The sequence below is a fragment of the Dryobates pubescens genome, chromosome 6 (genome assembly GCF_014839835.1).
Source record: "Dryobates pubescens isolate bDryPub1 chromosome 6, bDryPub1.pri, whole genome shotgun sequence".
Lineage (NCBI taxonomy): Eukaryota > Metazoa > Chordata > Aves > Piciformes > Picidae > Dryobates > Dryobates pubescens.
In genome coordinates this window covers 8,598,206-8,625,940 of record NC_071617.1, presented here as the reverse complement: position 1 = coordinate 8,625,940, position 27,735 = coordinate 8,598,206, and the positions used below count along the sequence as shown (strand labels likewise).

At 45.3% G+C, this 27,735-nt stretch overlaps 1 protein-coding gene across 2 annotated transcripts in view; it reads left to right on the top strand.

Moving 5' to 3' along the window:
* The window catches only part of GABRR2 (gamma-aminobutyric acid type A receptor subunit rho2), a 44,275-nt gene extending 23,572 nt beyond the window's left edge, over window positions 1-20,703 (top strand). For both annotated transcript variants that reach the window (XM_009897572.2, XM_054162444.1), the window contains 6 exons: window positions 1,113-1,336; window positions 7,109-7,191; window positions 9,193-9,333; window positions 10,906-11,058; window positions 13,165-13,361; window positions 19,835-20,703. In XM_009897572.2, the coding sequence (XP_009895874.1) occupies window positions 1,113-1,336; window positions 7,109-7,191; window positions 9,193-9,333; window positions 10,906-11,058; window positions 13,165-13,361; window positions 19,835-20,143 (1,107 nt within the window). In that variant the 3' untranslated portion in view covers window positions 20,144-20,703. The remainder of the gene's footprint in view (window positions 1-1,112; window positions 1,337-7,108; window positions 7,192-9,192; window positions 9,334-10,905; window positions 11,059-13,164; window positions 13,362-19,834) is intronic.
* The last annotated feature ends 7,032 nt before the right edge of the window (window positions 20,704-27,735 follow it).

Sequence of the window (27,735 nt, the reverse complement as noted above, 5' to 3'; positions counted from 1 at the left end):
AGATTCAGCTCTGAAAGGAGCAGCTGCCAGGTTGGGATCAACAAACAGATGTTTTCCTTTGTGTGACTGAAGCTCCTGCCCCCACAGAGAGCTTTATTTATACCCTTGTATAATAGGAAAAACAGTTCCCTCACTTAGTTGCTGTTTGCAACACCGTAGCTGGCTGGGGATAAATTGCTTAGTGTTCAGCCTGACCTTTTCAGCTATTTTGGAAAGTTTTCCCTCTTTTTGAAAGTTTTTCCTCTTTGCCTGTGGATGCCATAGTTCTTCAAGGGAATTTTGTCTGGATTGAAGAATCATTTCCTCAAGGCAGTGCTTCTCTCGGGGGATATTTTTATCCCTTTGGGGATTTTAGGTCTGAACGTGACATTGAGTGGGAGTTTGTGTTTTTGTTTTGGCTGAAAACATGTTTGTTGGACAATTTTATTCACAAAGAACAGTGGTTTAGGGAAGAAACAGGAGTTGAAGGGGGAGGGATTTTGTCCCCTTGTACTCGGCTCTGGTGAGGCCACACCTCGAGTATTGTGTTCAGTTTAGGGCACCTCAGTACAGGAGAGATGTGGAGGTGCTGGAGCCACTGTAGAGGAGGGCAATGAAGCTGGGGAAGGGCCTGGAGAATAAATCTGATGATGAAGAGTGACTGAGGGAGCTGGGGATGGTTAGTTTGGAAAAGAGGAGGCTGAGGGGGGACCTCATTGCTCTCTACAGCTACCTGAAATGACATTGTGGAGAGGCTGGTGCTGGTTTCTTCTCATAGGTAATTAGTGATAGTACAAGAGGGAATGGCCTCAAGCTGTGACTGGGTAGGTTTAGACTGGACATTAGGAAAACATTTACATGGCAAGAGTGGTCAGGCATTGGAATGTGCTGCCCAGGGAGGTGGTTGAGACCTCAAGCCTGCATGTGTTCTAAGGAGGTGTGGATGTGGTGCTTGGGGATATGGTTTAGGGGTGAACCTTGGGCTTGGTGATCCTGAAGGTCTTTTCCAACCTGAATGTTTCTGTGATTTCATCTCTCTGGTAGGAGTGAGTTTTCTTTATGATGTTTACTAGATGTAGAAAGCAATGCTGACAAACTTCTGTCTGGTTCTCTTCCCTTTTTTGTGTGTGAAGGATTTCACTATGACCCTGTACTTAAGGCACTACTGGAAGGATGAGCGTCTCTCCTTTCCCAGCACCACCAACAAGAGCATGACCTTTGATGGCAGGCTGGTGAAGAAGATCTGGGTTCCAGATGTCTTCTTTGTGCACTCCAAGCGGTCCTTCATTCATGACACCACCACAGAGAACATCATGCTGCGAGTGTTCCCCGATGGTCATGTCCTCTACAGCATGAGGTAATGCTGCTGCTCCTGAATGACCCCTGGGCCTCACTGTTATTTTTCACTCCCAGCATGGCTTTGGTGATCACCTGGTGACCACCAGAACTGCTACTGCCAACCCTCCTTCCCCAACTGCTGCTATGAGGACAGACTGAAGGAGTTGGGGCTGTTCAGTCTGGGGAAGAGGAGGCTCTGAGGTGACCTAATTGTGGCCTTCCAGTATCTGAAGGGGGCCTACAAGAAGGCTGGGGAGGTAATTCTCAGGATGTCAGGGAGTGATAGGACTAGGGGGAATGGAATGAAGCTGGAGGTGGGGAGATTCAGGCCGGACGTGAGGAGGAAGTTCTTCACCATGAGAGTGGTGAAGCCCTGGAATGGGTTGTCCAGGGAGGTGGTTGGGGCGCTGTCCCTGGAGGTGTCCAAGCCCAGGCTGGATGAGGCTCTGGCCAGCCTGATCTAGTGTGGGGTGTCCCTGCCCATGGCAGGGGGTTTGGAACTAAATGATCCTTGTGGTCCCTTCCAACCCTGACTGATACTATGATACTGTGATACTATGGATGATAGGTTGGACACTATGATCTTGAAGGTCTCTTCCAACCTGGTTTATTCTATTCTATTCTATGATGCAGAGCCCTGTTTCCAGCGTGTCCGGTGCAAGATGCTTGAAGTTGCAAGCAAACATGCTGTGGGCAGTAACAGGATCATCTCCTCCCAGGGGAAACATTCCCCTAATTCTTTGCAGTCAGAGAAGGGCTTAGTTGAGCGGGAATGTTCGTCCCGGGGTCAATGTGTGATTAAAGTGGAAGCTGCTGATATACCAGATGGTGACCTCTATAATTATCCTATTTTGCTTCCTGTTTGTCTAGAAAAAAATTTTTGTTGTTTTTCTTTTGCCATTTGCATGTTGATGTAAAGAATTTTTATTGAAACTGAAAAGTCAGTATGAAAGGTGCCTTACAGACTCTGCTGGTTTTCCAGCAGATTTGGTGGCTGAAGAACCTTGAGGCACATCTGCTATGACCTGAAGGGTTAGCCACATTGTGATGGTGGGTTTGCAGGATTCTGTAATGCACAAGGACATGGGGCCTTAATCCTCAGAACTTCTCTGCCTTATTACAGATTACCAAAAATACCCCAAAACCCACCACTAGCAAGTGAAGTACCACAAAATCACCACTAGCAAGTATCACAGTGTCACAGTATCACCAAGGTTGGAAGAGACCTCGAGGATCATCGAGTCCAACCTGTCACCACAGACCTCATGACTAGATCATGGCACCAAGTGCCACGTCCAATCCCCCCTTGAACACCTCCAGGGACGGTGACTCCACCACCTCCCTGGGCAGCACATTCCAATGACAAAAGACTCTCGGTGAAGAACTTTCTCCTCACCTCGAGCCTAAACCTCCCCTGGCACATCTTGACACTGTGTCCTCTTGTTCTGGTGCTGGTTGCCTGGGAGAAGAGACCAACCCCCTCCTGGCTACAACCACCTTTCAGGTAGTTGTAGAGGGCAATGAGGTCACCCCTGAGCCTCCTCTTCTGCAGGCTAAGCAATCCCAGCTCCCTCAGCCTCTCCTCATAGGGCTTGTGCTCAAGGCCTCTCCCCAGCCTTGTTGCCCTTCTCTGGACATGTTCAAGAGTCTCAATGTCCTTCTTAAACTGAGGGGCCCAGAACTGGACACAGTACTCAAGGTGTGGCCTAACGAATGCAGAGTACAGGGGCACAATGACTTCCCTGCTCCTGCTGGCCCCACTCTTTCTGATCCAGGCCAGGATGCCATTGGCCTTCTTGGCCACCTGGGCACACTGCTGGCTCATGTTCAGCCAGCTGTCAATCAGCCGTATACCAAAGTTAAATAAAGTGAGTATGCAGATATTTAACCTGTTGCAAATTACTATCAGCAATCAATAATACATAGAATCATAGAATGGTCTGGGCCAGTGGGGACCTCTAAAGATCATCCGGTCTGACCTGCCCACAGTCAGCATGGACATCCCCAACTAGATCAGGTTGCCCAGGGCCTCATTGAGCCTCACCTTGAATATCTCCAGGGAAGGGGCTTCAACCACCTCCCTGGGCAACCTGTTCCGGTGTTCCACCACCCTCATAGTAAAGAACTTCCTCCTCACATCCATTCTAAATCTGCTCTTCTCTAGTTTGAAGCCATTGCCCATTGTCCTATCACCACAGGCCTTTGTAAACAGTCTCTCTCCATCCTTCTTGTAGACCCCCTTTAGGTACTGGAAGGTTGCTATTGGGTCTCCCCAGAGCCTCTTCTTCTCCAGGCTGAACAGCCCCAGGTCCCTCAGCCTATCCTTGTAGCAGAGGTGCTCCAACCCCTTCATAATTTTCATGGCCCTCCTCTGGACCTGCTCCATCAATCAATAGTATCAATCAATCAATCATATAGCAAGAGCCAATAACAAAAGAGGTACATACTGTTACAGGTTGCTACAAACATTGTTAGTGGAGCAACTCGTCAGGAATATGACAGCAGCTATACTTATGGATGGATGTATAATAATGGTGTCAAGCAATACCATCATCAAGGGAAGCAAATCATCCCATAGGTGGAAAGACAAACTGGAACAACTCTCAAAATTGTCCCAGAGAGCCAACAGACAGAATTTCACTTCAGAGATGCTCTGTGTCACAGTGTCTGGAGTCAGTCAGGCTTTCTCAGCGAGAGTCCAAGAGCTGGCAGTAAGTTCATGCAGTGAATTCAAGCTGTTGAGGAATGGAAAAGTATGTGCAGCATGGGATATCCTTGGAGAAGGAGGCTCTGCTTTCCATAAAGATTATGACCTTCTATCATAGAGACATAAGAGGTTACAGGACACTACCACTTTTGGTAGCCAATAGACGCTATTAATTTCTGTTTTTCACTTGTGATGGACAATACAGGGTAGTGTTTTCTGTTCTTTCAGAACAATGCTATTTTCCAGAGCTTTTCCAGCCTTTCACACAATAGATTGCCTTTGCAAGCCTGTTTATTTTGTGCTTGTTGATAGTATCTCAGGATTTTTCCAATTTCTAGATGCCTCTGCACTTTAAAGAGGCTGTCTGTGCTTCTCAAGGACATGCCTGGTTCCCAGGCTGGCAGGCATTTCTCTGTCAATATTATTCAGCAGACATTTTCTTTTGCTCAGTAATTTCCCCTTTTAAACCAGGCCACCCTTTATGGCTGCTCACATCACCCTTCCAGCAGATTTCATTTCCTTCAGAAGAATGCAGAGATGTGGATAAAAATAGAGTGTCAGAAAAGGAAAGCTCAAGAGACAAAAGGACATTTCCCCCCAGGACAGAAAACATGCTTTCAGTGTACAGTGACCTTTGAATGTTTTGTAGCCAAGGATTTCTGCCCTAGGATCTTTCTGGAAGTTATTCACAGCAGCTGTGGTAAAATAGTTCTCAAAAACTAGGAAAGGTTTTCTCTAAAGTTTGATTCAGGAGGCTATTTCTCTTTGAAGAGTGAGCATCGTGGGTGATGTTTCCCCAAGCAGGACAGTATCCCACCAAACCAGGGAGCTCTAAAGTTCACTTCTCTCATAGTCCAAATATAAATCTACTGAACTTATTTTAACCCCCCCCACCCCCACCCCCCCATCCTTCCCAGACAAATAATTCAAACTTTAAAGAAACCTACAAGCTTCTAAGAGAGAATATGCATGATAAGGCCACTTCATTTTGCCTGGCCTAAATGATGAAAACCCCATCTTGACCAAACACTTAGGAAGACTTTCCCTATTCTGAATCCGCTTAATAAATCTGCTTATTGCATGAAAGATCTGATTACCCATACTTAACCAAGCCTTAACTAAGCACCTAAAGACACTGTGCATTTTGTTAGAGCTGGTTGAGGATGAAGGTGAAACATGAAGCAGGAGAGACAAGAAAGAGAAACGAAGATGAAGGATGTTGGATGTAAGCTTGGGTCAGCACCAAGGGGAGGAGAGCAGATGTTGCTTGATGTAACCAAACATCAGTTTCCACCCCACACTTCTCATGTGCTGACACCAGCTGCACACCATCTAATAGCAGTATGAAGGAACAAGTAGTTTTAATGGCAAGCTCTGGCTCTGTTCAGATCTGTTCATTTGCCCATATGCAGAGTATTTACTTTCAACAGTGTCTTTAAGCTGTGGAGGAGGTGAAGTGACTTTCTAAGGTTATCAATAAGAAAGAAGGTTATGAGTTAACCACAGCTGGCTGAACAAGAGTTAAATGGAGAATTTGATACATAAACCCCAAGGAAAAATAGAAGCTGCATGGTATTCAGGCCTGGTGGTGTTTGGGACACTTGGGATGTGATCTGGCTTACCAAGCACGGGTGTCTATTTGTGCTGGAAATGCCCTCCGGTGTCTTGAGATGTCTGCATGGGATTGCCCCTGAGCTGAGGGACATTTCATTCCTCACCTGGGCCTTGGACTTCCAAGGCCACCTGAACACTGCACTCTAATTATGGAATATGGGTTGTCCAGGGAGGTGGTTGAGGCCCAGTCCCTGGAGGTGTTTAAGCCCAGGCTGGATGAGGCTCTGGCCAGGCTGATCTAGTGTGGGGTGTCCCTGCCCATGGCAGTGGGGTTGGAACTAGATGATCCTTGTGGTCCCTTCCAACCCTGACTGATACTATGAACATCTTATTGATGACCCTGACTAACACATTGTTAGTGGCCGGTGGAACAGTTTAGGTGACCCTGGGCAAAGGAAAGAACACATTGTAATGAGACTGAGTTATACAATGAGCAAATGCTCCACACAGCTCGGGGAGGTCATTGCCACACTACACCTTCTGGAGCACATCCCCAAAAAGCTTCTTTGTGTTTTGCTCATACGGCAAAATTTTGCTCTAGTTTTATAGTCAAAAATGAACAGCATGTGCTTATCAGGAGTGATGACTGTGTAGGTCAGAGTGGGATTTGGATCACAATCCCTGGAATAGAAGTTCTTTATCAACATCTGCGATGAATCTAGAAAATGGCCGCAGCCAACGTAAGTCAGCCTCTGAAACGATGACTCACAGCTGATCTGCCCCTGGTAAATCGGGTGCTCCACTGCAAATCTGCCCACAAGAGAAAGTTCAGTGACCCACTGGAAAACTTGTTACGTAATGTTGTGCACAACTGGACTCATTTAAAAGCTGGAGCTGTGATTGCAGCAGCTCTTCAGCTAAGGCATGAATTTAACAGTGGCAAACCTCGCCTGCTGAAAAATAGCTGCCCCCGTTTTACACCCCCTGCCCCAGAAACTCACCCCCCAGATCAGAAGCATTTGATCAAAGCCTGAAAGAAACTACTTTTGCCTTATGAACTGGAGGAATTTTGTGGCATACAATAAGGATGGTCATATTCCTCAGGCTTGGGCTACTGAGTGTCTGTGGAGGGAAGTGAGCAATGTGGAAACGAGGAAACCTTAATTAAACTGGACATAAGAGAATCTTCACGTGTACACAGAGAAGTTACTTTCTGTTGTTCCCCTGCAGGTGAATAGCTGGACTATAAAACACAGTGGAAGAATCCATACTGACATTATGATTACTGTAACTTCCAAGAGAGTGCTCTAGTTCTTTGACAGATACTGAAATACAGCTTCCTCTTGAATTTCTGTGTAAAATCCATCTTGATTGGGCTTGGAGAATTGGCAGGCATTTTTCCTGGGGATTTTCTGCTGACATTATCCACAACTTCTGACTTTAAAGCTTCAAAATGGTTCATTTGTGGTAATATTTTCTTTTTATTGCTCCTCATAGAAACCAGCCTTTCTCTCTTTTTTTGACTTCTAGGATCACAGTGACAGCAATGTGCAACATGGACTTCAGCCGCTTCCCCCTGGACTCCCAGACATGTTCTCTGGAGCTGGAAAGCTGTACGTTGTCTCTGTGTTCCTAGCTAGATGTGCTTCATGGCTGGCTGCACAGACATAGGCTGGGTACATTTCAGAATGCAGTCTGGTTTTAGAGTCTGGAAAAGGAGTTCAGCAGAGGTGCTGGGAGTCTTTTGATTGACTGTGTTGCACAGCTAGCCCTTATGCTGCAACACTGGGGAATTTGCAAGGAAAGCATCCTTGCGTGGGTTTTAGTAGATGACACTTAAAAAAACTCCACACCAATTGACAAGTTCAGCATACACTGCTTCTCAGCAACTTATGGATGAGAGGTCTAGGGAAGAAGCTGTGCTCTGTGCATTGCTCCTGATGGAAAGGTGATGCTTTCAATTGTCATAATAAAAGGTCGACTGTAATGGTCATTGATTTTTCTCTACCTTTCATCACCAGTTCTGACCTTGCAAATGCTGTGACCTGGGCTCAGCTTCCTTAGGAAGGAGTTGTTCGGTGGAGAAAGTGATGTAAACAGCAAGTTTTTGTGGCTGTTCTGTAAACTTTCTCCAGGGTGTTGCAAGACTAACAACAGGACGGGACGGGACGGGATGGGATGGGACGGGATAGGATGGGATGGGATGGGATGGGATGGGATGGGATGGGATGGGATGGGATGGGGTAGAATAGAATAGAATAGAATAGAATAGAATAGAATAGAATAGAATAGAATAGAATAGAATAGAATAGCATAGCATGGAATGGAATGGAATGGAATGGAATGGAATGGAATGGAATGGAATGGAACAGGAACAGGAACAGAATAGAGTAGAATAGAGTAGAATAGAATAGAATAGAATTAACCAGGTTGGAAAAGACCTTTGAGATCATCAAGTCCAACCTATCACCCAACATCATCTAATCAACTAAACCATGGCACCAAGCACCCCATCCAGTCTCTTCCTAAACACCTCCAGTGATGGTGACTCCACCACCTCCCTGGGCAGCCCATTCCAAGGACCAATAACTCTTTCTATGAGTTTCTATCTAGTTGCTTTCATGTCTTCCAAACTGCCTAACTAAATTTTCCTCTACCAAAAAAAGAGAATCACAGGGTAGTTTAACTTGATCTTCAGGTCAGCTGCCCCAATACCCTGCTCAGAACAGGGTGCGGTTTGTAATTGAGTAAGGTGCTCAGGGCTGTGTCCAGTTAGGTTTTGAACATCTCCAAGGTAATGGAGGCTTCAAAGCTTTTTCTGTGCAACCTGTTCACATGTTTGACAGCCCTAAATCTGAAAAAACCCGCCTTTTATCTGCTTGGGAAGAAATGCTTTGCTGTAACTTGCACTCCTTGCTTCTTGTCCTTTCACTTTGCACCTTGGAGAAGAGTCTGAGAAAAACTTGCAGACATCTTCTCTATGACCTCCAGCAGGGCAGCAGTTGGAGCCCATCATAGACTGCTTTTCTTCCAGCAGAACAAACTCAGCTCCCCCAGCCTTTTGTTTTATGCTATGTGCTCCAGCTCCTTGAGCTTCTTGGTAACTGCTTTTTCTTTCCCCATTCCTGCTACCCAGTGTGCTAACTAATTCTTTAGGTTTTTATTTACAGCCTTCACCTATATCTAGACTTTTACTTCAACTTCTGCCTGCCACTTTTGCTTTTCTAATTCTAAGTTTGAGGTATTTCTGTTTCCTCTTTCCTCTAAACTCAGGTGCTTTACCCATGACTATTTCCTGAGTTATTCTTATCACCTTGCCTGTGGTTTTTGGTATGTGATGCTCAGAGAAGCACCATTCTAGCTGTAATTTCACCAGTGTGGAATAAAATATGAATGTGTGCCCCTGAATTGGCATGGCCTGGATTTCTTTGTCTCTCTTGTTGTTGTCACCATAAGGCAAGAACTTTTAAACTCACTGTTGATAGCAAACTTATTTGTGGCATCACTTCATGCCAAAGATACCTTTTGTGTTTGTTAATTTTGACTGGCTCTAATAACTTTTGTTTCCCTTCCAAGCTACAGTCACATCACATTGTGTTTCTTCTTTCTCTAAGATGCTTACACTGATGAAGATCTGATGCTGTACTGGAAGAATGGGAACGAATCTCTGAAAACTGATGAAAAGATTTCTTTGTCTCAGTTTTTGATACAGAAGTTCCACACTACATCCAGATTGGCTTTCTACAGTAGCACAGGTATTGGCCTTTCCTCATTTAATGCAACTGCTAAACTTACTGCTGCATCAAGTACTTGTGAGAGAGCTCTTGGGTTTATACCTCACCGCAATGTATTCTCCGCGGTCTGGACAATACATGTTGTGAAAGAGCAGTTTCTCTTTTCACTACCCTATAGAGATTAAAGATCAAAACAAAGATCTGTGAGGAGAGACTGAGGGAGCTGGGGCTGCTTAGCCTGGAGAAGAGGAGACTCAGGGGAGACCTTATTGCTCTCTACAACTACCTGAAGGGAGGTTGTAGACAGGCAGAGGTTGGTCTCTTCTCCCAGGCAGCCAGCACCAGAACAAGAGGACACAGTCTCAGGCTGCGCCAGGGGAGGTTTAGGCTGGAGGTTAGGAGGAAGTTTTACACAGAGAGAGTGATTGCCCTTTGGAATGGGCTGCCCAGGGAAGTGGTGGAGTCACCATCACTGGAGGTGTTCAGGAGGAGACTTGATAGGGTGCTTGGTGCCATGGTTTAGTTGATCAGGTGGTGTTGGATGATAGGTTGGACACGATGATCTTGAGGGTCTCTTCCAACCTGGTCTATTCTATTCTATTCTATTCTATTCTATTCTATTCTATTCTATTCTATTCTATTCTATTCTATTCTCTCTCCCTGCCTACCATTGTCTTGGTTTGAGCTGGAATAGCTCCAGACAGAGGACAGAAGGTATTTTACCCCAAAGGAGTAAATAAAAACGCTTGCACAGAATTGGAAGTGAAATAGAAATAATATTTACAAAAAGGAAACAAAGTACAAAAGGCACCAAGGTAAAAGGATATAGATATATATATATATATATATATATATATAGGCCCCAAGCTAGGCCTAAATTATGCAGCACAAAATATCCTCCAGCCAACCAAACCTCCCCCACGCTGCAAGTGAAAGCAAAAGCCACATGCAGAGAGAGCTGACTGGAAAGTCTGATCCTTATACAGGGAGATGCAGGAATGGGCACGGAATAACAATGAGGATGATCAGAGGGCTGGAGCACCTCTCCTGTGAGGACAGACTGAAAGAGTTGGGGCTGTTCAGTCTGGAGAAGGCTTGAGGAGACCTTATAGTGGCCTTCCAGTATCTGAAGGGGGCCTACAAGAAGGCTGGAGAGGGACTTTTTAGGATATCAGCGATAGGACTAGGGGCAATGGAATGAAGCTGGAGGTGGGGAGATTCAGGCTGGATGTGAGGAGGAAGTTCTTCACCATGAGAGTGGTGAAGCCCTGGAATGGGTTGTCCAGGGAGGTGGTTGGGGCCCCGTCCCTGGCGGTGTTTAAGCCCAGGCTGGATGAGGCTCTGGCCAGGCTGATCTAGTGTGGGGTGTCCCTGCCCATGGCAGGGGGTTGGAACTAGATGATCCTTGTGGTCCCTTCCAACCCTGACTGATTCTATGATTCTATGAATGTTACAATATCCTGTGCCTCCCTCTTGGGATAGACTTTCCCACCCCCCCTGGAGGTCTACTCCATGGTTATACCAATTAACCCTTAACCTACAACAACCATCTAGGCTGCTCTCACTGATTGTGGCTTTTCTCCTCTCTCGAAGGTTGGTACAATCGCCTCTACATAAGCTTCACTTTACGCCGACACATCTTCTTCTTCTTGCTCCAAACCTACTTCCCTGCCACCCTCATGGTCATGCTGTCCTGGGTGTCCTTCTGGATCGATCACCGAGCAGTTCCTGCCAGAGTCTCTTTGGGTGAGAACAACTGCAACAAGCTATGACTGTGCAAAACTCTTTGAATGTGAAAGTTGTGGCAGGAAAGGAAATTGTTCATTCTGCTGGTTGAAGATACTGGGCAGGCAAATGCTTGTTTTATCTAATGATTAATATGATGTAAATCATGCACTTTGTCTCAAGTCCTTCATCACTGAGCAGCTCTTCTAATCCCTGGTTAGCTTGGGACAGAAAGGGATGTGGTTTTAAAAAGAAAGTTGGGCAGAGAAAAGAGTTCTCAGTATTTCTGAGCCAGTGAACCAAGATTTTTCCCTGTTGTCCAGTTCTGCAGTTCTGAGGCACACATTGCCACTGCTGAGGGTAGAGTTTCACAGGAGTTTAGGCACCTACAGGAAGTTAAAGGCTTCTTTTGGTCTCTGGTCTCTTCTCCCAGGCAACCAGCACCAGAACAAGAGGACACAGTCTCAGGCTGCACCAGGGGAGGTTTAGGCTGGAGGTTAGGAGGAAGTTTTACACAGAGAGAGTGATTGCCCATTGGAATGGGCTGCCTGAGGAGGTGGTGGAGTCACCATCACTGGAAGTGTTCAGGAGGAGACTTTATAGGGTGCTTGGTTGCATGGTTTAGTCAGTTAGGTGGTGTTGGATGATAGGTTGGACAAGATGATCTTGAAGGTCTCTTCCAACCTGGTCTGGTCTGGTCTGGTCTGGTCTGGTCTATTCTATTCTATTCTATTCTTACAATTTTCATGAGTGCTTTTCCTGAACAGCCACAACAAGTGTCCCAGCACAGCCAGCCAGCCAGTTGTTTTCTTCAGGCTGCCTGGAGGGCACCAACCTGGCACACCTTCACCAAGGTGTGGAAGAAAAGTAGTAAGGGATCTAGTCCTGTCAGCACCTGCAGATTTAAGTGTTCCTCCATCTGGTGTGTCCTTGGGAACACTCAGGGCAGCTCTGTAACATCAGGTCTCAGACAACAGTAGGTCAGTGAAGTGAATGTGGTTCTTCTCTCATATCTGTAGTGCTGGATGGGGCCACCAGCCCACGCTGAAGCAGAAGTTGGGTTTCTCCTCTCCCATGAATGCATGGCACTGGGGAAACAATGCTTCTCATCGGGTGGGGAGTTCCTCATTTGTGGTAGTGGGAATGCAACAAAGGAGTGGTTTCAAAACCCTGCACACACTTATCTTCTCTGAACATCTAAAACCTTTGTCTGCATTGGGACTTTAAGAAATTCTCTCAGCTGAGCATAGAAAGAGACAATTTGTTTATCACACAATGCACAGGTTAGAAGAAGGCAGAAAAGTAATAGGAAAGAAATCACTGAATGTTAATATATAAGGTTTCCAATACCAAAAGCAAGTTTGTCAGAGAGCTATTGACTTGCTTACAGGCTGTCAAGAGTCTGCTCCACTGAAAGGAATATGTTCAATGGATATAATTGAAAAGAAAATAAATTAGATGGTGATGAAGTGACCTGTAGCTGTGTATACAGAGTTTACTGTTTTGAAATGGCTGGAGAAGAGGAGGCTCGGGAGAGACCTTATTGAGATTAGCCTAACAGTGGAGGGGGGGAAGAAAGAGCCCTGGGGCTTTTGGGTATACCCCCAGGTAGGGAGAAGGGGAATGTTGGGAGGCTTCTGGGTATGCTTTGGGATCTCTTTTGTCACTGTGCTTGTAGCTTCTGTAAAACATTCACTGCTTTTCCATTTAAACTTTCCATCACTTCTGCAATCTGTTTGTCTGAGTCTCATTTTTCTGCCCCGGTAAGAGGTAAGGGAGGATCTGCCTTCCAAACCAATACACAACTCCATGGTTTTAAGACAACCAAGTTCTTAAACCCACAACAAGACCCAACTCTAAGAATTCTGTTAACGGCTGCGAGGTTGAGGAGGGAGTTAAATGCTATTCCTGGCAAAATGATGGCTGCTCCATAGCTGCTCGTGTGCACAGCTGCTCGTGTGCAGGCAATGCAACAGTTCAGTGTTGGCATGAGGGATGCTTAATACATTTGTTTTTTTCACATCTAACATCTCTTAGGGCATCATGTAGAGCATAATTTCTGGTTTTCTTGAGACAAAAGCTTTATGGACCGTATTAGTCAATAACATTTCTCTTGGTTCTTTCCAGGGATAACCACTGTGCTGACCATGTCTACCATCATCACTGGGGTGAATGCCTCCATGCCTCGTGTTTCCTACATCAAAGCAGTGGACATTTACCTGTGGGTCAGTTTTGTGTTTGTCTTCCTCTCCGTACTGGAATACGCAGCAGTGAATTACCTGACTACGGTGCAGGAGCGGAAGGAGAGGAAACTTCAGGAGAGGGTGAGAAAAAAATTGGTTTGCTCATCCATTTCTTTCTCTTTTTCTTATAGCTGATCTGGTCTTTATATTGACTGGCTTGTGTCTGTAAATGGGAAGGCACTGACATCTGTGTGTGCATAATTGGATCTATTCAGACTGCTCCACCTCAGGCTAATTTGCTATATTTTAAGCTAACGATGTCATTCAGAGCATATTTATTTCTTCACTTTACAGTCAGTCATCCAGCAAACTGGATCCAAGGGATGTAATGGTGAAATTGTTCCCCCTCACCATGCACACACTCACACCAGTCAGCCAGGTTTATGCTTGTACTTTTTAATGTTCTATGAAAGTTCTTATCCTGCATCCTTTTTCAAGGTGTGACCCGACACAGCCTTGACTGGCTTGGCCTTGCTGTGAGATGGAGATTGGGCTAAAGACCTCATGAGATCCAATCCAGTCTGAATTATCCTACAGACCTCTGAGCCTCCCTTTGTTGTAACGAAACAAAACACCTTTTGAACACAGTTTGGGTTCAAAATTTTTCAGCCCCTACTCAGAACATCACCATGTTTGACATCTTCTTTCTTTTCATTAAGAAGCCCTACATTTCTTCACTGGTAACACTGCTCACCTACTGCCTTTAACTCCAGGAGAAATTTGTAGCAAGCCTTTCAGAAATGTCAGTGCAGATGACATCTTTCTTGTGATTTGACCATGACATTTCTCTCTGAGCTACTCTATTGGCTTTGCATGTCCTTTTGCACAGAATCACAGAAACCTTCACCTTGGAAAAAATCCTCAGGATCACCAAGTCCAACCAAGAACCCTACTCTACAAGGTTCACCCCTAAACCATATCCACAAGCACCACATCCAAATGACCTTTAAACACATCCAGGGTTGGTGACTCCACCACCTCCCTGGGCAGCACATTCTAATGCCTGACCACTCTTGCCATGAAGAAATATTTCCTAATGTCCAGTCTAAAACTACCCAGTTGCAGCTTGAAGCTGTTCCCTCTTGTTCTACCACTAAGAAACCCCTTGCACTTCTTCCTATGAATTCTTTGAAGTACAGAACAGATCACCTATCAGCCCACTACCTTCCTTCATGATCTTAGCAAAAATTCAGTTAGATACCTTTTTTAAAGAAATTGGAGCAAGTTCAATAGGCTCTTGTGACAAAATGTTACCTCTCTCCAAGGCCTTTTCAAGCCACACAGAATCACAGAATGGTAAGGGTTGGAAGGCACCTCTGAAGATCATCTAGTCCCAAATCCCTGCTAAATCAGGATCACCCAGAGCAGGTTACATATGAACACATCCAGGCAGGTTTTGAATCTCTCCAGAGAAGGAGACTCCACTACCTTTGAACAACCTGTTCCAGTGCTCTGACACCCTCCGGGTAAAGAACTTTCCCCTTATGTTCAGACAGAACTGCCTGTGTTGCTATTTGTGCCCTTTGCCCTTTGTCTTGTCACTGGATACTGCTCAGAAAAGTCTGGCCCCATCATCTTGACACCTATCCTTTAGATATATAAGCATTGATAAGGTCCTCTCTCAGTCTTCTCCAGGCTAAACAGCCACAGGTCTCTCAACTTTCCATCATGAGACAGATGCTCCAGTCCTGTAATCATCTTTGTAAGCCCTCTCCCGTAGTTTCTTGTCTCTCTTGAAGTGGGAAGTCCAGAACTGGACACAATACTCCAGATGTGGCCTCACTAGGGCAGAGTAGAAGGGAAGCAAAATCTTCCTTGACCTGATGGACACATTCTTCTTAATACACCCCAAGAGTCCATTGCCCTTTCTGGCCACAAGGGCACACTACTGACTCATGGTTAGCTTGTTATCCACCAAGACTGCAAGGTTCTTCTCTTCAGTGCTGCTTTCCAGCAGGTCAACCCTTAACTTCTACTTGTGGATGGGGTTATTCCTCCTCATGTGCAGGACTCTTGCCTTTTCTTTTTTATACCTCATTAGGTTCCTTTCTTCCCAACTCTTCAGCCTGTCCAAGTCTTGCTGAATAGCAGCACAGCCTCCTGATGTTCAGCCACTCCTCCCAGTTTTGTATCACCAGCAAACTTGCTGAGGGTACACTCTGTCCCTTTATCCAGGTCATTGATGAACACTGAACAAGACTGGACCCAGTACTGATCTCCTGGGGAGAATCACTAACTAGAGGTATCCAACTAGACCCTGTGCCACTGATCACAACACACTGAGCTCTGTCACTTCCCAATCCACCTTACTGTCACAGAATCACAGACTCACAGAACTGTCAGGGTTAGAAAGGACCTCAAGGATTATCTAATTCCAACCCCCCTGCCATGGGCAGGGACACCTCACACTACATCAGGTTGCCCAGAGCCCATCCAGCCTGGTCTTAAAAAACTCCAGGGATGAGGCTTCTACCACCTTCCTGGGCACCCTGTTCCAGTGTCTCACCACCCTTATGGGGAAGAACTCCTTCCTAATGTCTAATCCAAATCTCACCTCCTCTGGCTTGGATCCATTCCCCCTAGTCCTATTACTCCCTAAAAAGTCCCTCCCCAGCTTTCTTGTAGGCCCCCTTCAGATACTGGAAGGCCACCATAAGGTCTCCTCAGAGCCTTCTCTTCTCTAAACAGAACAACCCTAACTGTCTCAGCCTGTCCTCATAGGAGAGATGTTCCAGCCCTCTGATCATCCTTGCAGCCCTTCTCTGGACACGCTCTCTGACCACTCACCCAACCCATACTTCCTAAGCTTACCTAAGAGTATGTTATGCGAGGCAGTGTCAAAAGCATTGCTAAGGTTGAGGTAGACAACTTCACCTGCTCTCTCTTCATTATCCAGCTGGTATGTACCTATTACTTCACACCATCATAGAAGGCTATCAGATTGGCCAAGCATGAGTTCTCCTAGGTGAATCCATGTTGACTACTCCTCATAACTTTCTTTTCCTTTCCAGAGATGGAGGTGAGTCTGACCACTCTGCAGGTTCCTGGGTCCTCCTTCTTGCCCCTTTTCAAAAACTGAGTGAAATTGGCTTTCCTCCAGTCCTCAGGCACCTTTCCTGTCCCCCAAGACCTTTCCAAGATGATGGAGAGTGGCTTTGCAGCTACATCTACCAGATCTTTCAGTGCCTGTGGGTGCTGAGGTCCACGAATTGCAGATGCACAATTTACCTAATTGGTCTTGAACCCAATCCTCTATGATGAAGGGAAAGTCTTATTTTCTCCAGGCTTTCTCTTTTACTCCAGAGACTGGGATTCTTGAGACCTGGCCTTAGCAGTGAAATCTGAGGCAAAGAAGGCACTGAGGAGCTCTGTATCCTCCTTTACCAGGGCACCCACCTCATTTCACAGTGGGCCCAGGTTTTCCCTGGTCTTCCTTTTACTACCAATGTACTTGAAGAAGCCTTTCTTGCTATCCTTGACATCCCTTGCCAGATTTAATTCCAGGTGGGTCTTAGTCTTAGTGCATCCCTGCACACTCTGGACTAAATATGAAATTATAAAACACAGCAAACACACCTTGTATATGTTTACATATATTCACAGTTCAACAACATCAGAAATACCCCCTTGTACAACAACTCAGTTCTCTTCCTGCCCTGAGCAGCCCAGAGGGCTACCTAAACAGCCAGCCTGCTGTCTCTCCCTCTCCCCTCCCCCTTGTACCTTACACAGTCAAAACAGAAGATCAGCCAAGCACATGCAAGGTCAGAGGAGCTAGAGCAGCCCAGCAGCGAATCAGGAGCAGCCCCAGAGAAAGAGAGACAAGAAGTTTCTGCTACAAAATCTAAGATATTCAGCAGGCCAATGGAATTAGATAAACTCATCTTGCATTATGCTGTGTCCAACCCCTAAAACTGTTCATCCCTAAACTTTGAAACTTCTAAAACCAAAAATTGGGCATAGTCTTAAACTGTAACATCAGCCAACACTGCTCCATCAGCCAACACTGCTCCCTAATGAAAGACCAAAACAACCCTAATACAAATATGTTTGCCCAGAGAAGAGCTCTGCTATGTTTACATTAAGAGACTAAATGTGCCTTGGACCAAGGCTGATGGGCATATAGTAAAAACTAATCCTTCTTTCCCTTAGAATCAGAGTGCTTGCTGTGAACTGCCTGTGGCAAATGGTCCATGACCCATGCTTATCCCCAGATTGTACATAGGATCTTTTTGCTGCTTGTTGGCCTGGACAAAATTCAGTCCAGAGAGCTTTCTGACACTTTAATGGTATTATCATCTGACTTCCCATGCCCAGGGATGCTCTTTAGCAGTGTTTAATTTATTGGTGGAGACACAGACTAAAATTGCTGCAGGGTGAAATTACATAATGTACTTCTGCATGTGTGTGTCTGTGTGAAGGTGGGTGTCACTGAAGACTCTGTGGAGATGGGTTTCTAGCACATTAGGCTCCCTTGTCCCTGTCCTTTGTCTGCCATCATGAAGTCATAGAATCACAGAATTGTCAGGGTTGGAAGGGACCTCAAGGATCATCTAGTTCCAACCCCTCTGCCATGGGCAGGGACACCTCGCACTAGATCAGGTTGCTCAGAGCCACATCCAGCCTGGCCTTAAAAACCTCCAGCCATGGGGCTTCTACCACCTTCCTGGGCAACTTGTTCCAGTGTCTCACCACCCTCATGGTGAAGAACTTCCTAACATCCAATCTGAATCTCTCCATTTCTAATTTTTGTCCATTCCCTCTAGTCCTATCACTACCCAACACCCTAAAAAGTCCCTCACCAGCTTTCTTGTAGGCCCTCTTCAGATACTGGAAGGACACAATAAGGAGCCTTCTCTTCTCCAGACTGAATAGCAGCAAGCTTCTCCTCTATTTTGCTACAGCCAGCATATCACCTCCACTGCCACTGTCATGAACCTCCAGCAAAATTGGAGGGTTTGTGGCTGTCTTGTATTAGTATCATTTACCAGAGACATCTGGTGAAACATTCCCTGCTGTCAGGTAATGATAGGACTAGGAGGAGTGGAACAAAACTGGAAGCGGGTAGATTCAGACTGGATGTTAGGAAGTTCTTCCCCATGAGGGTGGTGAGACACTGGAACAGGTTGCCCAGGGAGGTGGTGGAAGCCTTATCCCTGGAGGTTTTTAAGGCCAGGCTGGATGTGGCTCTGAGTAACCTGATCTAGTGTGAGGTGTCCCTGCCAATGGCAGGAGGGGTGGAACTAGATGGTCCTTGAGGTCCCTTCCAACCCTGACAATTCTGTGATAAGGAAAGCAGCCAGTAAGGAGCCAGAGACAGGAACTCCTAGCAGAAATGAGGTTTTGGAGTCCATTTAAATTGCATACCAGCATATGGGGACAGAAAAGCCACAGATTTTAAACAGCAGATGACAGTATTCGATATTCAAAATTCAGTTCATTGAGGATTTTAGACTTGCTGGATGCCTGCTGATGCTGCTGATGTCAGTGCAAGATTTGACATTAACTTCAGACAGAGTTCAGATTTTACATTAGGTACTGGTCCTCTCCTTGGTTTAGAATGGAATAGAATAGAATAGAATAGGAATAGAATAGAATAGAATAGAATAGAATAGAATAGAATAGAATAGAATAGAATAGAATAGACCAGGTTGGAAGAGACTTTCAAGATCATCATGTCCAACCTATCATCCAACACCACCCAACCAACTAAACCATGCAACCAAGCACCCCATCAAGTCTCCTCCTGAACACCTCCAGTGATGGTGACTCCACCACCTCCTCAGGCAGCCCATTCCAATGGGCAATCACTCTCTCTGTGTAAAACTTCCTCCTAACCTCCAGCCTAAACCTCCCCTGGCGCAGCCTGAGACTGTGTCCTCTTGTTCTGGTGCTGGTTGCCTGGGAGAAGAGACCAACCTCTGCCTGTCTACAACCTCCCTTCAGGTAGTTGTAGAGAGCAATAAGGTCACCCCTGAGTCTCCTCTTCTCCAGGCTAAGCAACCCCAGCTCCCTCAGTCTCTTCTCATAGGGCTTGTGTTCCAAGCCCCTCACCAACTTTGTTGCCCTTTTCTGGACACGTTCCAGCAGATCAACAAAGAAAATGTGTTTCTGTGAAACTGACCATTCCCACACAACCCCCCCTGCCCTAACATGTACTGAGTAAGCCATTTCCACTGAGAAAATCACGTATTTTCCTTGAATATTTATAAACAGAGAGAGACTGTAAAACAAGGAATCTCAAGACAGCAGGGCAGAGCAGAGCGTGCCAAGTAAACCTTTTGGTTAGCTTTTATGTTTGATAAAGCATTGTTTTAATCCTTTCTGAAGACGCCTGCCCAAGAAGTGTGGCCAAACCCTGCCTCTTTGTTGATGAACAGAAACAAGCCAACCAGCGGTATTTTTGTTGTTGTTCAAAGACAAACATACAGTATCTTCGTTAAAATTTGAAGCTCAGCTGTTTACAAGCTGCCTGTGAGTAGCAAAAAGCCCATCATTTCTGCTGCCAATGTGTTCTTCCAGTGCTCAGCTGTATTTCTTGTTTATGTTCCTAGTTTCCATGTACGTGTGGAATACCTCACTCGAAAACTATGATGCTGGATGGAAACTACAGTGAAGCTGATGCCAACAGCCTGGCAGGGTATACGAGGAACCAGATGGTCCCAGAGGAAGAAAAACAAGAAAAGATGGTTGTGCACTTAGCTCTGAGCAACGAATCTAATTCATCAAGGAGGAGAGGCCTGAAGGGCCACGTGGGCTTGCGCATCATCCAGAACAGCCATGCAATTGATAAATACTCAAGATTCATATTTCCAGGCACCTATATATTTTTTAATCTGATATATTGGTCTGTTTTTAGCTAAGCATGCTGGCACAGCAGTGACCGAAGCAGAAGACTTATACAAAACTCTCTTGTTAGTTCTTTTTCAGCCTAAGCTGGATTCAAAGCCAGACAACTGATTATTTATTGCTTCTTTGCGGGGCAAAGGGGGAGGACACATCTTCAAGGGACAACTCTATCCAGAGGCATCATGGTGGAAGAACCTGCTGTGCTAGTTGCTTTCCAGCTCGTGCCCCAGCTCCCATTGGCTTTATGATGCATGCTGTTTCTTGTACTTGAAAAAATGGTCTCACCATTTACCCAGAAGGTGCTGTATGTTCATTTGAGGCAGACCACGCTGGTGGGGGCTGCTGTGCAATGGACAATCAGAGACAGAGGGCACATGGGCTGTCAGAGATCAGACAACTGCAACTTGCAAGGGGAGGTCTGGACAATGCATCTCCTAGATGGGATGAGGCCTTTTATTTTCAAAATCTCTGCTTTTGAGCAAATCCTTTTTCTTTGGTATATGAGCATCATGTTTGTTTCCATTAGTTTATGAAGACCTCATTTTAGGGTCCTGGCTGCACCAGGGGAGGTTTAGGCTGGATGTTAGGAAGAAGTTCCTCACAGAGAGAGTGATTTGCCATTGGAATGTGCTGCCCAGGGAGGCTGCAGAGTCACCATCACTGGAAGTGTTTAAGAAGAGACTGGATGAGGCACTTGGTGCCATGGTTTAGTTGATTAGATGGCATTGGGTGATAGGTTTCATGTGATGATCTCGAAGGTCTTTTCCAACCTGGTTAATTCTATTCTATTCTATACTATTCTATTCTATTCTAGTCTAGTCTAGTCTAGTCTAAATTCTGGTTTCTCTTGCTTATGACCTTCATGATACCATTAGGACAGTTGACTGACCAGGACCAACAGGGTTACTTGCAGAGTTCAGATGGTATGGTTGAATTGGTGGTCTTTTCTTCCAGACTAGAAGTAAGAAGTGAGGATGAAGCAGGGCCAAGAAGCCCATGGACTCTCAGAAGGTGGCTCCCAGGGCACGAGAACACTGAAAACAGGAAAGTTCTCCATATAACTTGAGGACAGCCCATGATATGTATCACCTGCCCTCTAAAATGAGGGGAAACTGGCACGTAACATGTACATGAATGCACATGGTGAATGGCACTTGTCTCTGGGACCATCACTTTCTTGAGAAGCAGAAAACAGCATAGAGGGCAGCACTGGTGACTTTTGAGGATTTTCCTCACTGATGTGAGAAAAGCAAAGCATAGAGGAAAAACTGCATCTTCCAATGTGCTTCCCCCAGGCCACACATTGGCCTTCTGTTTAGGCATTTTGGATCAAGAGGGAGAGATGTCTACCAGAAACTTTGAAGAAACTTAGGCATGCCAGAGATTAATTGCCAGGAAAAATACAGTGGGATTTAATGAGACCCTCTCTGGCCTCTGGATCCAAGGTCTATGTAAGTCCTTTGCAGCTGCTGGAGAGCCTTGTAACAAGCTTCTGTGCTTGACAATTCATTTTTCATCCCATCATACTTCCCTTTCCTTTGCTAACAACACTGACAACAAAACCCAAATGCAGAAACATGATAACAACATGACAATGATGCCCACTTTTGTGTTCTCCTCATCTTTAGAAAGAAAGGAGAAAGGAAACAAAACAAAAAAAAGGACTTTGTGGTAGAAATTATGTTAATCAAAACATTTGGTTACCAAGTGAAACTCAGCAGTGCGGGCAGATCCTGAAGTGTAAAGACCCAGGGCTGAGGCTGGAAGCTGACTCAATGATAAGATTAAGTTATACATCTGAGTCAGGTTGGGCCAAGAAGATTCAGGCAAATCACCTGAATAAAGGAAAAGCAAACAAAAATGTCAATAAAATCCTAACTATTTGTTGGTGTGGGAAATTTTCTGCTTACCATAGTAGTGATTCTTATGTCCTAAAGCGATATAGAGGATGGCAAGAAAGTGTCAGCTCCAGGCTACCAATGATACCCAGGTGCCTCAAATACTGCTGCCTAAGTCACACTGGTGGTTGCACTGATTTACTGGGGAAAAAATGATGAGAGGAACTAAAATTAACAACTGTGTTTCCCTTTTGTCAGCTGTGTCAGGACACAGTCTCAAGCTGTGCCAGGGGGAGTTTATGCTCAAGGTGAGGAGAAAGTTCTTCACTGAGAGAGTCGTTAGCCATTGGAATGTGCTGCCCAGGGAGGTGGTGGAGTCACTGTCCCTGGAGGTGTTCAGGAGGGGATTGGATGTGGCACTTGGTGCCATGGTCTAGTCATGAGGTCTGTGGTGACAGGTTGGACTTGATGATCTCTGAGGTCTCTTCCAACCTTGGTGATTCTGTGATTCTGTGATGAAAGTAAGAACACACAGCCCTTCAATCACTGGCAAGAAGAGGAGCCATGGAAGGGCAGTCTCTGAAAGGAAGGATTGCCCTCTACCCAGGCCTGCCATTTGTCTCCTAAGCCACCACATCAGTGCATTTACCACACATTGGTCTTCTTGGAGCTCAAACCTGCATAGTTCTAACACCATCAGGCAGAGGTCGCTAAAATGAAGATGCAAAAACCATTAAAGGAATCTTTTGAGAGGTTAGAGCCTGAACATAAGAATGTGCATCCCTCAGCATTAGCAGTTTTGAGTGTAAACCAGCAACCCATGGAGTGGCTGGCAGCAGGACAGCGCAACAGAAGAATCTTTGCTGTGGGCAAGTAGCAGAACTGCACCATGAAGTCACCAGTGTGGGGAGTGAGAAACCTGTGCCCCCTGTTTTGGCTGCATTACCCATTGCATGTGCCATTCAACCTCTCAGTGCCTCATCTCCTCCATCTGGAAAGTGGAGAGCAAAACATTTATCTACCTCGTGAGGTGCCGAAGGGCATAACTTGCTTAGCCAGCACGTGTGTGGGGCACGGTTGTGATTTCTGAGCAGGGCACTCAGTGGGAACCCAAATGGCTTTTTGTCTTAGTTACCAGTGAGCTCTTCAAATGTGTCCTCTGAATCAGTCCAGCTGGAAGAAAGTGGGCATCTCCCCCGCCTTATAATGATATTAAGCCAGATTACTCCCCTGCATTATAATGACATTAAACCAGACATAAATGTAGCCCAAGAGCCAAAAAAATAAGCACTGTCGATGATTAAAGTCCTAGAGCTTTACTTTGCTGTAAGTTTTTATTGTATCTTCTGCTCCCTTAGGAGCTATGTGATGACAGAGACAGTCCCTGAGATCCTACAATCTTTGTCCTAGCACTGCCTGCAGTTTAAATGCCAGCTAATAAACAGCGTTTGGAGAGGCTAATTCACTGTTATTTTATGTGCATGTGTACATAGCTGATAGAGATTGATGTCTGCTTCTGGCAGGGACAATTATACAGCCTACAAAACCAGAAAGGAAGGTGTTTTTCTGTTAAAGAAAAAAAAATAATTAAAAATAGTCTATCTTGGGCACCACTTTCACTTATTATTCATTAAAACAATAGATGAAAGTACAGCTGCACACAAACCCAAGGCATCTCCCTCAGACAGCTTATGCATTGTATTTTTCTGCTTATTTATTGGAGGGTGGCATGAATCTAGGAGAGATATTTGAAGAGTGGTGTTGAGAATGTATTTTACTTTTCATCTCCTCTGGATTACAAGAGACTCCATGAACACTGTCTAACTTTTAGCTGCAAGACCCAGCTGGTCTGGAGAAATAGTGCCTGAAGCTAGGCTCTGAATATTGTTGGGTGGGTATAACCCATCTCTATGAAGCACTGAGCATCTCGACAAATAACTTACTGAAGGGCAGGATTTTCAGAAGTACACAAGGGATTTGGGCAAAAGAAGCCCAATGATGAATATGCCTTCTCCAAACAACCTGTTCCTTTGTTCTCCAAACAAGGAACAATGGGCACAAACTTGAAGGTAGATGGTTTCACCTCAGCATGAGGAGAAACTTCTTTCCACAGTGAGGGTGACGGAGCACTGGAAGAGGCTGCCCAGAGAGGTTGTGGAGTCTCCTTCTCTGGAGACTTTCCAAACCCACCTGGATGCATTCCTGTGTGGATTACCCTAAGTGATCCTGCTTTTGGCAGGGGGGTTGGACTTGGTGATCTCTGGAGGTCCCTTCCAACCTCTGACATTGTGTGATTCTATGATCCAACTGCAAAGAGAAAACACGTCGGCCTTGCTCATTCTGCATCTGGCTTCATTGTACTTTTGCTTCTAACCAACTCATGTCTTTGGAAAAAAGCATATGTAGATATGTACACATGTATGATGTAGAGACAGGTGGCATATAACAAAGGAAAGACACTGGAACAATGTACCTACAGTAAATAGTGTACATATGTGAAATGATAACATATTGTATGTAAATTGCCATTTACTGTGCCCAGAAGACTCACTATGTTGAACTGGGAAAAAAAAAGCTTTTCTTTACAGCCAAGGTCCAAGAAATGAGGTCTTGGCAAAAAAAAAGATGGGTTCTCTTACATGTTCCTTCTGGAAAAAGAAGTGTTGAGAAGTTTGCAAGAAAGGCTGATGTTGTACTCGTTGTACAGTGGCTGCAATCCGCTGTGCTGATTGCTGTAATCAAATCTGGTAATAAAATAACAGATGGAAAGGGTGGGAAAGAGTCTATTTAGCAGTGTGAACTTTAAAATGTGATTGTAATTCTGTTTGGAGATCTGTTACCTATAAGCCCAGGGGTAAGGGATTTGAATAAACACCTTGTCTGTAATTGATTTCAAATAAAAAGCTTCTCAAAAGGTGAAAGAAATGTAGTGGAAGTGTGCAAGTACTCTGAAGTATGCAAAGCTCCATGGAAAAACTGAGTCATTAATTACAGCCATAAACTACAGAGACCTTTTGTGAAAACTGCAGCTCACTGGAGAAATGTTAGTAATTACTTTACAGTTAAGGGCATATTTTAGAAAACCCAAATGGCAGGTATATGTCTCTACAGCCATTTGACTGTAAATGAGAACTTGTCATTTAATTCCTCCTTTGTGCCTTTGGAAAGATTGTCTCCATACTTGCCTATGGAAGATAAGGCCTCTCTGAGGTCCTGGCTGCTCATTCTCAGCTATTATCCCTAATGCAGACAACAGGACTAAAGTAAATGCACACAGGGGAGTCTAATACCCAGACCATTGACTATTGTCTGTGTCTGTCTTCATCTCAACAATGGAGAGATTACAGTAAGGTACAGTCTAAGTCAGATACTGCCCTGCTGAAATTTTAGGATAGGATAGGATAGGATAGGATAGGATAGGATAGGATAGGATAGGATAGGATAGGATAGGATAGAATAGAATTAACCAGGTTGGAAGAGACCTTTGAGATCATTGTGTCCAACCTATCATCCAACACAATCTAATCAACTAAACCATGGCACCAAGCACCCCATGAAGTCTCTTCCTAAACACCTCCAATGATGGTGACTCCACCAGCTCCCTGGGCAGCCCATTCCAATGGCCAATCACTGTTTCTGTGAAGAACTTCTTCCTAACATCCAGCCTAAACCTCTTCTGGTGCAGCTTGAGACTGTGTCCTCTTGTTCTGGTGCTGGTTGCCCGGGAGAAGAGACCAACCCCTTCCTGGCTACAACCTCCCTTCAGGTAGTTGTAGAGAGCAATAAGGTCTCCCCTGAGCCTCCTCTTCTCCAGGCTAAGCAACCCCAGCTCCCTCAGCCTCTCCTCATAGGGCTGTGCTCCAAACCCCAAGGAACAGAAGCAAGACCAGCAAAACTTTAGCACAATTAAAATGAAAATGTAATCCTGTCTCACACTAAGTTGATTAATTCCCCTGTAAAAATGACATTTGAAACAATGTGTCAGGGTCACTACTTTCCTGGTCAGAGGAATTACCAATTCAGGTGCAGTGAGAAGGATGGAGAGGGGAATTGGGCACAAGCAGGGGCAAGTTGCTGCTTTTGACTTCTGGCTTTTGTAGCAGGGCAGGCGTGAACCCAGCGCTCAGCTTTTCCAAGGCATTTGGTGCCTGGGCATTACACATCACCATGTGGCACTCTTTGATTTGGGCAAGAAAAAAGCATATTCAGCTGGAGGCTTGGCTTAGGCTGCCTGTGAGATCAGGTCTGAGATGGGGGACCTTGAAAGACAAGCAATATTTGCACCCCCACACATCCACAACACTTTCTTTACATGAATTGTGCCTCATGCCACCATCTTCTGACATTAGCCTGGTTTGCATCCAGGACCCCTGAATCAGGAGAGCCCTGCATTGCCCACTCCTCAGAGCAAGAAACAAAGCCCTTAGCAGATAATTTGAAGACTGATTATTAAGCTTTCCTACCTTTGAGAGAACATGCAAGACTTGCTGTGGCCAGTTATCCAAACTGGACTTCTCCCAGGAGTTTTTTAGGGGGGGTCTTTGAGCTTGGATATGAGCACTTGCAACCATAGAAATCAGCTTAGGAAAAGAGCCTAGTGACTCAATCCATGCAAAATGCATATAAATGAGGTGGGGAAAGGGAAAAAGAAGAAGAGATTTTACTGCTCTACTTGTCATGCAGATTTATAGAAGAAAATTGTGTGTTTAGCTTAGAGGGAACTCAGAGAGGGAAATGAAAGGGTAAGTTAATTGTAACGACAGTTTGAATTACTTGAACAAATATATTTTGGGAAATGGGACAGAACATTAGAGCTGTAAAACTCTCAAGCCTCCTGGCTCCTTCTCTTTTATCTGGGTTTTTATTAGCATCCAAATTAATTTCAACCATGGCATTTTAAACCTTTCTTATTGAGGGGCATTATGGCCACATTTTTATAGGTGTGGCTGGGAGGAGACCTTCAGTGCCATGCACAGACTGCAACTGCAGCAGCCTCCAAGTAAAAACACTTCCTTCATCTAGAATCTCAGGAGAGCTACTATTCTACAAAACAGGGCAGGCAGAGTTATTCAGCCATTAGACAAGGAAACAAGACCATCTCCAAGGAGCAGGACAAGAGAAAGACTCTATCATTCACAGAATCACAGAATCAACCAGGTTGGAAGAGACCTCCAAGATCATCAAGCACAATCAATCACCCAACCCTATCTAATCAACTAGACCATGGCACTAAGTGCCTCATCCAGTCTTTTCTCAAACACCTCCAGGGATGTCAACCCCACCACCTCCCTGGGCAGCCCATTCCAAGTTCTTTCTGTGAAGAACTTCTCTCTAAGATCAAGTCTATCATACCAGATAGTAATAGCCTCAACATCTAATGCATATTGCCAGGTTCTCGGGTGCAGAGCTGAGGAGGACTGCATGGAGAGGAGACAGTAATCACCTCAGATGGTCACCACCTAGCCATGATAGTGACACTGATGTAAACTGCCATCCCAGGGAAAGGGACAAAGGATGTTTCCTTAGGGCTTAGTCCCATGCTCTGCACCTCCATGAGACCTTTTGTTTGTGGAGTCAGTACACACTTGCCTCAAACAGAGATGATCTGTCCCTGAGACAGTGCACAGAAAGACTTTCTTGTGGGGATGGGCTGGGGCAAACTCCGTGTCTGCTTTGTCTATGGAGGAGGTCGGCTCAGTTCTGGCCCCCTCCCTATGACAAGGATATGGAAGTGCTAGAGCATGTCCAGAGAAGGGCAGTGAGGTTTG